The sequence below is a fragment of the Nansenia antarctica genome (assembly GCF_963989245.1).
Source record: "Nansenia antarctica genome assembly, chromosome: 1".
NCBI lineage: Eukaryota > Metazoa > Chordata > Actinopteri > Argentiniformes > Microstomatidae > Nansenia > Nansenia antarctica.
The window spans coordinates 9,554,510-9,570,166 of NC_137674.1; the positions used below are offsets into that span (position 1 = coordinate 9,554,510).

General features: G+C 39.9%; 1 protein-coding gene across 1 annotated transcript in view; it reads left to right on the plus strand.

The window, feature by feature from the left end:
- Positions 1-15,657, plus strand: part of khdrbs2 (KH domain containing, RNA binding, signal transduction associated 2) — a gene marked incomplete at both ends in the record, with an annotated part of 59,437 nt that overhangs the window by 20,368 nt on the left and 23,412 nt on the right. The window contains 2 exons of the mRNA XM_080537059.1: positions 7,813-7,929; positions 13,349-13,495. Coding sequence (XP_080393185.1) covers positions 7,813-7,929; positions 13,349-13,495 — 264 coding nt within the window. The remainder of the gene's footprint in view (positions 1-7,812; positions 7,930-13,348; positions 13,496-15,657) is intronic.

Below are 15,657 nucleotides of genomic sequence, written 5' to 3' on the forward strand. Positions count from 1 at the left end.
AGGAGGAGAATAATGCCAGGACAACTACCTCTCTTTCAACATCAGCCCAAAAAAAGGAAACGATCATGGACTATAGGATGAGGAATGAATGAATGAATGAATGAAATGAATGAATGGTCTTTATTATTGTCATTGCTACAGTACAGGTACCAAACAACGAAATTTAGGAGGGGTGGCTCCCCTGGTGTTAGGAAAAAAAAAAAAAACACTACTAAGGGGGGTAGGCAAGCCAGGGTTGAAGTGGAGAGGGTCAGCAGCTTCAAGTTCCTCAGTGTCCGAAACGGAACACTGAGAACTTAAAATGGTCCCATTACACCGGCACGTCAGCACCTGTTTTTTTCTCAGGCAGCTATGTATATGATGTATTAGAGAGATTTTTGGACGATACATCAAAAACCGAAGGTTACTGAACGTTACTCTACGGTAAGTGAATTTGCGGGACTTACAGTACATAAGAAGTTAACCTTTATTAACTTTGAATTACGTGGCGGTTAGGCAGTATTAGGCTTAACTCTGATGGTTAAGGGAAGGGTAAGTTGTCTGGGGAAGGCATTACCAAACGTCAGTGTAAAATAATAATTAGCCAATAGTGTTGTCCATAGTGTGATTTGAGGCAAGGCAAGCTGGCAAACGGTTCTCTGACACGGTCTCTATTTGGAGAGTCTGACTTTGTGAGACTAAGTGTTAATTGACAGTAACATTCCTCCCTACAATTGAATTGTGTCCAAACATCTTCACTGGAGATCCTCTTTGTCCTAATCACAGTTATATTCCTGTTGGCTCGTTAGCCCCCAACCCTCTCTCCCAGTTGTCCACTTAGCAGAGTGCTGCTCTGCCACTGTCGAAGCTCTGCAGAATTAATGCTGCTGTCCTCTGACACACTTTAGCCAAGTCATCCCTCGCAGCCATTGGTGGTTATTGTTAATTTTTCACCTTTGTTTTGTTTTTCGTTTTGATTGTCACAGTTACAGTATATCACTGTGATTCTTTGTCCTCAGATGTTACTTTTTAAAACCTCTTACTACTCCACAGATAACGCCACAGTAACATTCTACTTACTTACGGTACTTTGGTATTAAGCTCATGAGTTATTTCTAAGTTGGATTGTTCAGGAACCAATGGCAATACATAAGTAAAAGTCAAAAGAAGTGATGTACAATCTCAGATTGACCCTTTTTTTGTCTTAGATAATGTACAATACAATAGTTTAGTTTAGTTTGTTTATTTAGCACACAAGAAATTGTGCAAGGAGGGAACGAAGCCCAGAAGGCTTGTACAGAGTTCCACTCCACGTCAATATCAATGTTTCAAATAAAAATCAAGGGACACTTACTGCACGTCAATAGGAGAAAAGAAACCACAAACAAAATCATATCCATCAGGCAGAAAGGTAGGATAGCACATACAAAAAAGAAACTGAAAATAGATACAAGGATAGTAAGATTAGTAAAAAAATAAACATCGATTTCCATCTTGCCCACCTTTCAATGGGAAAAGCACTACAATATAAAAGACCATGATGATACAGGACAGAAGCTTACATGGATGTTCATGTGCATTTTAATTATGTCATAATTGCATTGTAAAGATGTTGAGATTAAGATGTGGCATGGGAACATAGAAAGGGACCTTTGAACTCAAGAGACTGGGTTTCCACATCTCAAGGAGTCTCAAGGATGCAGTAATACACTATTGGTTCTTTTTGACTAACTAGAGAAAAATTCCCTGAGCAATCTCAGAATGGTAAAGCTATTGACATGTGAAAAGTAATCTGATGATATGACTTAATCAAACATAACATGGCAAAGGTTGAGAGATCTACATTTCCCCCAAAGCATATTTTGAGATAGGATTGATGATGATTCACCAAATGTTAGGGAATTGCCCGTATGAACTGAGCACATCTCTTTAAACAATTGGGGGGCAGGGATTCTGGTGACATTGTGGGATATAAAACATGTTGAGCTCCGGAAAGGTCCCACATCAGATTAAACTTTACCATGTGTAAATGAATTGTAATGGATTTGTAAATCATCCTAATTTGGACTAAGAAGGACTACTATCTGAGTTGAGTGGTCAAAGTGGGTAGCAGCCTGCCATCTGTAAAAACATTTAGAAAAATCAATGCAATCTATTTCAAAAAACCATCTGCTCTTAGAGCAAGCCTCTGTCACAAGTCATTTGCTTTTCACACATGAGCTCATGATTGCCGAGTCTACAGCAGAGGCCCCAGCCGTCCCGAACTCCGGCACCACCAGAGCCCACTCACCACTGACTGGGAGGACTGGCCCAACTGCAGCCAGAGCTCATAAGGAGGTAAATCCTGTGGCATTCCTGCAACGGGTGGGGAGGCATAGCTGCTCCGGCTGACCCAGCCCTCACCCTAGCAACCACCCAGCAAACCAGCTTCGGAACAGAGACGGCAAGGACGGTTCTCTGTTCTCTGTCAGTGAGCCGTCTCCTACAACATTGTGTTAATGAAAAACATTGTTAAAGCATCCTGACATTTTTAAACAAGCTCTTATTTAATGTAAAAAAGATTACACTGCTCTGAAAACTCACCAAACTAACACAGCAAAATAGCAGTTTTAAATGAATTATAATAATTTGACACAGCGTTTATTTGACACTTGGGAACGTGTTAGCTTTTTAAAACGTTCACAGAGTTACTGTGAGTCTGTAAATTGTTCAAATGAACAGTGGTTATACTTGCATTTACTCTACACTAGTGTTAAAGTGTTAACAATCAACTCCATCAGAGTAAATATTTCACTCTAACACACTCGATTTAACTGCTGTTTGCAATGCCCCTCCGATCACCTTGGTGACATTGACCACAAGGGGGGAGGGAGAGGGGCTTGTGGTGGCTGTGTGTGACAGGCAGGTACTGTGCTAGACAAATGAGTGGCACAGAAAAGCACAATTAAAATAGTACAGAACATACCTTGTATTTCACTAAGAGTTCAGCAGCTTCAGATACCTTCTTGCCTTTCGAGGTCGAGGTAGCAGATGAAGTGGCAAAGGTCAAAGGTCACTGTCCCATCCTAGTTGTAGTGAAGTATAACACTGCAGTAAAAGCTCACATGACATGCTAGTAAGACATGCACCTATTTGGTGGTCAAGCAAAAGTCATGTACTCTTGCCAAAATCATCAGATTCGTGCTGAGCAGAAGAGAGAAGGGCTTCCAAATGGGCACAGGGGGCCAGGTTCTTGCAGTTTGCAATGACCCAGGGTGTCTGAAAACGTTCGGCCAAAGTTTGTGGCCGGTTTATCGTATCAGTAATGAAAGGTAAATCTATCATTAGTATCATACAGATCCAGCATGTTGAGTCATTCATGCTTTTCAATCATATCTGCCACAAGCACACGTATACCCTACGTACTATAAGTCCTAGAATAACTTGTTGCTACCTGTTTTCTGAAAGAACAAGATACAAATATGTATTAGCCAGAGCAGTGAAACTTCAAGTTGCTGTTGAATGAATGCACAAATAAAAGGTACTGGATGTGGCAGAAATACTAAGGTTTCGTCAAGAATCATAGTTGAACCTGATGAATCAGACCCCATTGAGCAGAACAAGGCCTCAGATATATCTGATGACACAATAGAAAGCAGAAATCAAAACTCCTTTAGTTTTAGTTTAATCACTGCAAAACGGTCAATGGGCTTTAGAGCACACTTAGCTCGAGTACTAAGCCAGTATGTCATGTTTGCATCTGCTCCCTATGATATAACTTAGAGAATTCAAAGGGTTTGGTATGGTCAACAACTTTACTTTGCCTATAACCCCAAAGATTGGCATGTATGGCCAAAGACAACTGTCCATTAGAGTGGACAAAAATGTATTGTTGGTTGTGCTCATGCCTGTTGCACACATACAATATTACCTGATACTTGTAGTTATGTGGAATGGCTTCATTGAATTTCTGCTCATGAATTAGAATGATACATTCTAATCATGTAATTCTATCTGTGGTGGTTTTAAATATTAAATGTATTAAAGACATTTCTGAAATCACAAATGGAAGAGAATATCCTGTATACTATTAGGAATGCAGAATGAAGAATTTCCGGAGAAACGTAGTGATCTACTGTTCTCTGCAGCTCGTGTCACCCTGGTGGCACACATACCCACTATTTATTCAACAAAAACCCGTCCATCAATTTCTCTCATTAATGCAGTATTTTTTTTTTTTACAAGCCTAAAAATGTCCCAGTTCATAATTGCTGCATTATCAACACCCCGTTTCTGACATCCGCAGGCCTATCGGTGTTGGGACTGCAGGGGGCGGCTTGCATCATTTCAAACCTCATTTAACACTGAACCATGCCCCTTATAAAGCCCAAATTGCCCACCGTGGAGGCGCAGAGTGGCTCCAGACATTCATTAGCTTAATGAAAACAGACCACTCTTCTGCTGCTGCCCAGCGAGCGCTTTCTTGCTGTAGCCGCCACGACCATCTGCTCAAGGGCTCCCACGCAGCTGTAGGATATTCCTGTCAAAGCAACCCCCACTGAAAACCAGACAACCACCAGGGTCCTTAACTCATTCACCTCAGAGATGAGGGATGGAAGATGGTGACTTTTTTGGTGATGCTGCACTTCTCCGTATCCCTTGCTTTTAATTCAGACCTGTGATTATACAGTAGGGCTCATTCATGATGTTAGAGAGGAGATAAGCTGAGCATGCAGTCATTTGCCTGGGAGTATGCAGCTGATGCTGCTGCTGCACACAGCTGGCAGCAGAGCCTAGCTGCAGAACTTTAGTAGGAGGAGCTTGCATTGGGAAAGGTTGTCATCCTTTGAGGACCACGTTATGTTTCAATGGCTAGCTGACCAACTGTTCAGCTCTGGAGGAAAGCAGTTGTCAAGCTGGTTCATTTAGGGAAACATTGGGGTCATGTTCCAGAGATTAAAATAACCTCCTGTGAGGCAGTGGAATTCCTGATTTACGTACGAGGAATTGAGGTTGTTTTTTGGTGTCATTACGTGCCTGTCCTAAATGTATACGCTGAACAAAAATATAATCGCAACACTTTTGTTTTTGCTCCAATTGTTCACGAGTTGAAAACAAAGACCTACGACTTTTTCTATGTATACAAAAGGCCTGTTCATCTCACATTGTGTTCACAAATTTGTTTAAATCTGTCTGAGTGAGCACTTTGCCGAGATAATCCATCCACCTGACAGGTGTGGCATATCCAGATGCTGATTCGACAGCATGATTATTGCACAGGTGTGCCTTAGGCTGGTCACAATAAAAGACCACTCTAAAATGGGCAGTTTTGTCACACAGCACAATGCCACAGATGTCGCAAGTTTTTAGGCATACTGACTCCAGAAATGTCCACCTGAGCTGTTGCCTGTGAATTGAATGTTCATTTTGTTCAACTATATATATTGTGATGTTGTATTTGTTAGTATGTTTTTAAAATGTACTTTTATTGTTTATTGTACTCATGTTTTGTATTGTATATACTGTGTTGTGTTGTACAGGTGTGCCTCTGTTTTGCCTCTTGGCCAGGTCGTCATTGCAAATGAGAATTGGTTCTCAATTGACCTCTGATTAAATAAAGGTTAAATAAATAAAAAAATATGTATTTTGGTCCAAGACCATTTTGTGATTTGTATGCAATTAGGAGTACTTTGAATTCAATTCTCTGAGAGACTGGTAGGCCTAATGTGTTCACACTTCTTTGTTAGGACCCTAGCAGCAGCGTTTTGGACGAGCTGTAATGTACGAACAGCTCCGTTAGATAGGCCTGTTAGTAGACCATTACAATAATCAAGTCTACTCAAATCAAATGCATGGGTGAGTTTTTCAAGGTCTTGTTTGGACATGAAACCTCTCATTCTTGTTATGTTTTTCAGGTGATAGTAGGCTGATTTAGTTATTGAGTTTATGTGGCTGTTGAAGTTTAGATCGGAGTCTAGAATTACACCAAGATTTCTGACCTTTTTTTTAGTCGGAAGAGAGAGAGAATCAAGTTGGCACTGACTTTCGTCTTTTGTCAGGTGCACCGAATACAATTATCTCTGTTTTATCCTTGTTTAGTCGGAGGAAGTTTTGTCTCATCCAGGCGTTATCAAATATATATTTTAATCAGCACATGAATAAACTAAATGACTGCCCATTATGGTATTAAGGGTCACCATGATGATGGTTACAACTGACCAGTTGTACACTTAGTGTTAGAGAATAATAGTGAGAAAGTAATAACCTATAGGGCTACTTTTTTATTAACAACAGCCAATTCACAGTGGGTGGGAAATGTTGGTCAGTGCCCCAAGGCAGCCATTTGATAGTTTGTCATCTACTGTAGAATCTGTAGTATTACTTGATTTCCCATTGGAAGCGAACTCATTATTTTTCACTTTATCCAGGCTGTGACCTCTGGAACATTCCCAGGAACTTTATTGGCTTGTGCACGTTATATTTCTTCTCAGAACAACATTGATGACCCTGAGCATCAATAAGACACTGGCTAGGGCATAGTTCAACAAAGGATGGAGTGGATAAGTGAAGAGCCTGTTATGTTCAGTGATGCCGGTAACGCGATACTAAGTAACTCGATACTCTAATCTGAATACTTTTCCCAGTAACGAGTATTCTAACGCGATACTATTTCCAAATCAGTAATCGGATTAAAGTTACTTATTCAAGTGGCTGTGCGTTACTATTGCGTTACTACCTCATAACTTAGGCTAAATGCAGTATTTCTTTGTAATGTTCGATAGTAAACAAACATTTCTCGCGTCTTGGGGAGTGACGTCAGTGCCCACGTTTTCAACACGAGGTTACTATGGAAGGCCATGCCCGCAAAAAACGGCTCTCGACTATCGCGAGATTGCAGCAGAATCGCTCACGTGTATCACCACGCTGATTGCACAGTGTAAACAGAAGCGTAGCCTACACAATGGAGCGAGAACAGAGATATGCGTTAAATAGCTGGAAATATAAGGATTATTTTGAGTTTGTGTCAGCAAAGGATGACAAGAACATAAATGTTGATCATTGATAAACTAAATTGATAAGACTCACCCAGTTTAGGATTAGGATTATATTAGGATCATATCTGAATGGTCAGGGTAGGTTTTAGGTTTTGTGAAACCACTCCTTGCTAGTTACTGTTAAATAAAGATTATATTTATTTTATTGTTTAAAAACAAGTATTTATGTTGGGTGAGGAAAAGAAAGACTCTTTATTTTGTTGTTTTAAGTTATTGTTTAAAGTTTAATTATGTAATTTAAGTTAAATAAAGTGAGTTTTGGCAAAACCAGTTTTCATTTTTATGTTGCGGGGGGGGGGGGGGTCGGGTGCCTAGGCAGCTGCCAATAGTAACTAAAAAAGTAACTAGTAATCTAACTTAGTTACTTTTAAAATCAAGTAATCAGTAAAGTAACTAGATTACTTTTTAAAGGAGTAATCAGTAATCAGTAATCAGAATACTTTTTCAAAGTAACTGTGGCAACACTGGTTATGTTGTACCAGATGAGAGACCCATTCACCTTGGTGTTGTGTTGTAGCTCAGATGAGAGACCCATTCACCTTGGTGTTGGGCAGCACACAAGCCTCAATGATAAAGATTTGCAAGTATTTAATATAAGCCAAGAGTTCAGCTATTCAGCTATTCCAAATATATTATAAAAGAAAACATTTATTGTAAGGCTACAACAATCCATATTATTCACACATCTTTTTCTCCTTCAACGTGAAAAGTAATGTTCCATTCACTCATAGAGGCCATGATTGCAAGTTGTCAAGAAGGATGCTGCTTTAGAAATTGCTTTTCCTTTCCTCTGTTGCAGTTTAATTTTGTTGGGAAGCTGTTGGGGCCACGGGGCAATTCCATGAAACGATTACAAGAGGAAACGGGAGCGAAGATGTCCATCCTCGGCAAAGGCTCCATGAGGGACAAAGGAAAGGTATGACAACAGCACCTCTGGTCTTTTGATTTTTGCATGATATTAACATTTATGGAAAAGCGTACTGCACGATTTATAAAACATGAATCAACTACTACAATTCACACATGCTCCAAAATATTGATCAGGATCATATGAATTATGTATGAAATAAATCAATCGTATTAATCAAACACGTTTAAGAAAGTAAAATAAAGAGGTTTATTAAAGGTTTTATAGAGGTGCCAGAGCACAGCATAATCCTTATGATCTAGCTCATAGGTCCAGGCTGAATGTAATAGGCCTTTACATAGAGAGCATTTTGCTTCTCGGCCAAGCTATTCATCCTCCTGACTCGTCGTCCCCTGAAACCAGCCTTATCTGAGCCTGTACATAGGATCAGCAGCAGCCCAGAGAATAAAGTCAAAGGGCTGGGAGGCCCAAGTAGCTAGGGTCATTACTGGAGGTCTCAGGGTCCTTACTGGAGGTACTCCTATACAGCTATTGTTAGCCCTGGCTCCACGGCCACACATCTACAGGGGATGATAAAAAAAAAAGCTGAAGCCCTCCAACCTCAGTAGCCCATTTCCCCGGGCCTATTAGGTGCTTAAAACCTAGGCTATTACACTCTACCTCCCTGGTCCTCATCGATTTAGAGCAAGGTGTGATTTTCTTATCATTCAAGTGCTTTAGTGCGGGTAGCAAGCTTGGTGGGTGGCAAACATAATCCAAGTTACAGCTCGCTGTAGCTACGCCATCCAATTAATTTGAATAATACTTTTTAAAAATTATTGTTGCAAACTGCTTAAAAGTTATCAGGACCTGTTGGGTAACCGGAGACTATTTGATATGTATTGCTAGCGTCTCCTCTAGAGTTCACCACTTTACAAACTGCAGAATGTAAAAAAAATGGAGATCATACTAGAAAGGCTAGGCTGACTAGAAAGTTCAGCTCTGGAAATTCAAACAAGCTTGTTCACTAGGCTTCAAGCACCAGCTTTAAGCACTAGCTGGATGCTAGTAGGCCTTGGCATGCACTGGCACCGCTGTTGAAAAGTGCTTAGTGTTGAAAACGGAGAACTGGATTGTCTTGTCTTTAACACCTTCAATGCAGATGGAAAATGAAAACTGCAGTTAATACTGTAGTGATACTGCACGTTTGGTTTTGCGCATTCGTTTTTCAATTTTATTTGTCGCTGTAGGGGTTCCATCCAACTGAAACATGGAACCCAGAGTGTAGCTTAGTGATTTGACAATTTTGTTCTGTTTCTGTACCACATACCCAGTCAGCAGACAAGTTGTTTTTCTATAAATCCGAAAAATTTGTGTCAAAGTTGCGTACGCAAGCGTTATAAATGAGGCCCCTGGTCTTGTGGTGGCACATATGGTATATAACAAGTATTAGAGGTCAGACCTGATCCAAATGTGGGGGGCCAGCCCTGGTTTAGAGTTGGCTATGGGTCGGCTCTGGTATGAGGAATGTGGCCCTGATCCGTTCTTGTAGCTACTGGACCATCTTTGGTCCGAGTGTGGTTGGAACCTGTGCCACAACCACATGCTGACCAAGGTTTGGCCTTTCCATGGCAAAGTTAAGGCTCAGGAATGGCAGCCAGAACCGGCCCACTTCTGGCTCGGGGGAACAAAGTCGTACCTGGGCCACATCCGGATTCAATTCTCTGCTGACTGGGTAGTAACACACACACACTATATATATCTCCTGACCCAAACAATGAAGCAAAGTATAATAGAGTTTATACCAAGGGAAGGATGTGTTTGTGTTACCAAGTTGTGCTCCTCTCGAGTCAGAACTGATCAAATGTTCATTCTTTATTCATGAGCACAACACTGTCGTAACCTTGCAGATACACCCATGCAACATTATTATTGAATGTTGTCACCTTTCAGCTCCAAACAGGAAGGTACAGTAAGTACTGTACCTTGAGGATTGTCACTGACTTGTTCCATCACAGTGATGGTAATCGACACACTGCTGTTGATCTGAGTTGTTATTGTTATTGTTGTTGTTATTTGTCCATGCAAGGAAGCTTGTCACACTGTCGGTCCCCCTAATGTGTCGCCATGTACAGTGTTTTCCCTTCCCTCTACTTGCAAGCTGATTTAGTATGTAGTCAAGAGAGGTGTTGCTTCCTGCTTCTATATTACATAGTTTGAGGCATCTCTGGTCTGCAATGACAGTAAGTGTAGATTGTGAAAGATCTACATTCAACGGTCATCAGCGCTTGGCTACAGTGCCTTCGGAAAGTATTCAGAACCATTAACTTTTTCCACATTTTGTTATGTTATAGACTCGATTTAAAATAGATTACATTAAAAGAATCAATCCACTCACAACACACCAGAATGACAAAGCGACTTTTTTAGATTTTCAGTAAATGTATTAACATTTAAATACAGAAATACCTAATGTCCGTAAGTATTCAGACTCATTGCTAATCACTCAATAAGTTGAAATTAGTCCATCTTAATGCAAGGTTAATACTTCATGTAATTTTGGAATTAATGTATTTGTTTTTATAGGGTCTCTGATTTGCATAGGAATCAATTCTGTCATTTGTTGATGACATTAGCATTTTAGCTAATTTTAAGAGTGTCATAGCAAAGGGTCTGAATACTTATGTACATGAGGTGTTTCTGTATTTTCAATTTAAAAATTATTTTAATTGAATCCGTTTTAAATTAAGTCTATAAAACAACAAAATGTGGAAAAAGTAAAGGAACTTTCCAAAAGCGCAGTATACACACATTGATGTTCATAGCTCTTAGATCTGTTCAGCTTCATAGCTGAACTTCAGAGACATTATTTCACATCTTATTTGATTATTGAGAAAGGTGCATACATTTGCATATATTAGCCAGAACAATCAATTAGGTCTGACTTTGGACCAGTTAATTTTGAAAACTTCATATGAACAGTGCAGCAACTCAAGGTGAATATTTCATGCATATATTTGCATGAATAATTAGCCTTGGGATTTCAGACAACCCTACTGTCTCTTGTTTAACACCTGGTAAATGTAAATAGATTCCTACCGAGACTACGACTGTTCTACTCTATGTATATGGACTTGGCAACCTGGGTTAGCTGTCATAAGGAGTGAAATTAACTGTGTTTTTTCCATTTGCTGCCAACTATCTCCAGCGTACAATGTACATTTAAAAATGCTAGATAATATAGTAGAGGCCAGTGTTGAGAAATTCTTTGATTCAGGTAATGTTATTTAGCAAAAAAACTAGGTATGTAGGCCTAATGATCCCAGTTTTTGCTCTATTTTCTTCGGTGGTAGTAAGCACCACTAGTGTCTTTAGCACCCTGACTTCCAATCTCAATGTCGCTGGTTCGAATTGTGGTGGGGAAATCAATTTTTTTTGTTGCTAATTCTTGTTGGGACACAGTTTTTTTGTTTGTGCTAATTGGTGCTGTTGATGCTTAGGTTTACTAATGCGTTTCCCTGACAATTTACCATAACTATGACCACTCAAAGTCAATGCCTAATACTGCCTAACCACTCTAAATGAATGTGTAATACTACCTAAACATCATGCAAGTCACATTCGTAGCATTTCATACGAACTGGATTGTAAGATTTAATACGAATCAGTGTTCTGCTTTTTGTATGAATTCATACAAATTTAGTGTAAGATCCTGTTGCTCAGAACTTATGGGTAGTCGCACAAAACAGCTATTTATGTTTTGTGCTGTTAATAATTATGTCAAGTCAGTGGATTCAGTGGTGTCTTGTTTGGTTTTGAGGAATATTTTGCAATGAAAGCAATATTTCTCTCCAAACAAGCTGCATAATTAATGCTGAAGATATTAGGGAAGCATGTTCAGTGAAACTCTCTGAAAGACTCACTAATTTGCATTGCATTGGGTGTGTGTACCACAGTTATAGAGGTCAATCCAGTTATTTACAGTATATCTGTAAAGTCTTACACTTTTCTGCACATCAAACTATCTTTTTCACATTTCTAAATGTTACTGTACTGTAGTTGTACCACAGTCCATTTGACCCAAACATATCCTCAACTTCAATTGTCCCCACCACCATTAGCTTTCTAGCAAGCAAGTACCTCCCATGTTATCCATTGGCAGATTTTAGTTACCGTACATGCAACACAATAGTACATATATAGTACATACATTCTCTTGAAATGATTATGTTTTGTGCACACTAGTCATTTCTGAGAGGGCAAACATTTAAGGTACCGTAGTTAACCACTGGTACTGTACTTCAAAGCCCATTGCCATTGTTGGATACCAGTTCTGAGCATGGCCTATCAGTGTTTATGTCATTAACCGATCTAGCTATGATCAGACCTTTTCTCATTAAGGGAGAGTTTGCCCCATTGCCGTTAGCCTCATAGTGACCTCTCCTTGACAGAGGCTATGAGGTTCAGAGTGTTGTGATTGCTCAAGTGCCTCCTCACCTTGGAAGCAAATAAGGTCATCTAAAACGTTGTCTTTGGTCATACATAACCTGTCATGTAGCTCTGTCTAGGAATCAAGAGGTGTTAGTAATAAAGAGGCAAGGTGGTTGGGAGTGCCTCAGTGATAGAGCGTCTGTGACAATCCCACCAAAGCCTCTTCAATCTTTGAATGTGAGCCAGAGCTGAAGGAAATCAGCATAAGAAGGTATTGCAGCCAGGTTGGCATAATTAAGGTCTTTCTGAAATACTGTACCTGCCAACCTTCAGCACTCAGGGAACTCTGAAAGGTGACTGGTGCTTCAGAATGCGCTGTTCTGGGTCACACGACAAGATGGGTTGAAGCTGAAGTATCTCTTTGGAGCACCGCCAAAAATTGGTCACTCAATGAAATAGCAAAAATAATTTGTCTACCACCCCCATTGATAGTTTAGCCCATGTTTCACAAAGTAGTAGACTTTTGGTTTTTTGTGGATTGATGTAATTACAGGGGTTTGTGTCATGCACACATGTATGCAGGGTAGCTTGTCTCTGGTTTAAATAACATTAACCAACATTTGTGAGATGATTCAACCGCAATATCATTGTTTAAAAGGCAGAGGGTGGATAGGGTCTGATAAGCCTTTTCTCAATTGTTAGGAACACAGCTCTCTTCTATTCCATCCTGCACTCGCTTCATCCTCGAAAAACATTAGAAGAGAGTATAAGGAACATAGATCTTCACCTCCAATCCATTCTAGGAGGACGGAGGATACAAGGGGTCGTGTTTTTAACAACTGAGAAACGGCTATAGTCTGGCATGAAATAAGAAGTCAATCAAAACATGCTGATGACATTGCATTTATTACCAGGTAGCTGTGGGCCACAAACAGTTGTTGTAAATACCACATGCTTCAGTTTATATCTCCATCATACTGCATCCACTGTGTCTTACTGCCTTTTTTCTCCTCTGGTTGGAAATAACATTTTGACCTCATTTCCTTTTTTTCCATAGGAGGAAGAGTTAAGGAAAAGCGGGGAGGCCAAGTATGCCCATTTAAGTAACGATCTTCATGTTTTAATTGAAGTCTTTGCTCCACCTGGAGAGGCCTATTCCCGCATGAGCCATGCCTTGGAGGAGATTAAAAAATTTCTAGTACCAGTAAGTTCGTTCAAACCATTCAATTTACTCTAATTCCTTGAGGGTAATTGCGAGTTGTACACGGAGATGAGACTTCACCTCTGCTCTCCTATATTGCTCTACCAGGGCCTATTTGTACTCTCACATGTAATTGAAGGATTGAGGGTTAAGCAGGTGATAAAAAAACAACAACTCTAGACCGACTGATTGAATGTTGTGAAAAATGGACATGACCAACAGATATTGCAAGAAAGACAACACATTTTTTATTTAATTTACATTGCAACGGATAACTACAGTATGATACTGTACATTTGCTACAGCGTAATCCAAAGCAAAAACATATTTTACTTTGTGCTAGATCCCTACTCCCCCTATTGCTAAGAAGAAAGTTAATGTATTCCACAATTAACAAGTTCAGTATGGAACAACTTGCAAGGCTTCGCCAAAGATCACTAGGGCCTTGAGCAGTTAACAGTAATTAATGTGCATACTGTATATGTGCGTGCTGTAAATATTAAAGATTTGCAACTGTGCAAATCCCTCAGATAGAGGCACTGTATAAGAGTCTCCCTCTGGCGATCCTTCTACTTCCACCTTCCTTGCCTAAGGGCTTTCACCACCGTCTGTCCTTTGCTTCAGGGCCAGAGGTACAGTATATCTGAACATCAGCACTAAGCAGGACATATCCTCCCCAGTCATAATACAACTGTGTAATGTCTCCACTTAATTCCCTGACACCCAGACAAGAATGTCAAGAAGAAGGCGTGTGTATTTCTTTGATCAAGCCAAAGTATTATCTTTGGTGAAGTTAGAATGTACCTGAGGAGGCAGGTGGAGGTAGAACTCAGAGGACAGTCATCACATCTATCATTCCTCATTCCATTTTATGCATTTCAATGAGTCTTTCCTCCCTTTCTACCTCCACCAGCCTCCCCTGGAATGTACAGTACTGCAATATTTGTTTACTGTTTGCCTCGTGTCCTGGGTGAAGATCTACAAGAGGCCGTATGTAGTCTCCAGAAAATACGTAAATGCTACTGAGTTGTTGGATCTTATGTGAAGTATTTCATGTTTTTTTTATTGAGGACAACCAAAGTATCCAACACTTGACTTAGAATTTGTTCTAGCAAATTCATCTGACAGGTTAGATCAATGGACACATTCCAAAACCCACCTGGCAAGCTAATCAAATGTCATGGTAGTCAGAATGTGTCGTCTGATCCAGAGGGTTTTCACCAAAGGGCAGAAGACATCTGTGAAAAGACCATTAAGTGTGTGAGGAGTTGATACTGCAATTCATACTGTCATTTAGTATCAGGAGAGCAGTGATTCATACGGTACAATGTGCAGCGTTGATAGCAGGTTTATCTGTATCAGCAGTATTGACTGCAGGAGAGTCATAATGAGAGGAAACAGTCTGAAGAGATTCCCTAATGTACCTTGCTGAGGCAGACCCACACAAGGGTGTGCCAGGACACTGACTAGTAGAAAAATAGTTATAGTTGTATTAAAAAAATAAATATAATAATAACAATATGAATTTGTGAAAGTGTAGATGAACATAACATGACAATGAATGGCTTTCCGAAATATGCTCTTTAAGAGACGCAACAAATAGTCTAGTGTCCTATCACCAGATGCCAACATCTTGGATTCATTTGATAGTGGTAGACTGGAAATGAAGCATAACTAATGTGAGGTCTGTAAAGTGCTTTAATAACTTCAAAGTTGGATGATTTGGGATGATTCAATATTGTTTCCTCCTGGTACATCTGAATGCATTAGCCACTCAGTTCTGACTCAGGACCTAATTAGCTTTGCCATCCAATACCCTCTAGAATGATCCTGTTAGGATAGCCATTACTTATTTTCATCTCTGAATACATTTATTTTCCTATCCAATTTTAGCCATCATGTTTTTGCAAGGTATTGTTTGCAAAGCATTTAAAAACAAGTCTTGATTGCACCTGTACTTCTTGTACTAGCTTCAATTCAGACATTTTGATAGACCCTATAACATGCACTCCGAAACTACTCTTTTTCATGCATTGGTTTATGTGACGCTATTGTTATAACACTAAAGTGTTAACAGCAGTCATGCATTTGTCTCAGTCATTATTGCTGTAGCTGCCCGCGATATTTTCATTAATAAACAAAGCTTGGAGAGTCTCTGACGGGTT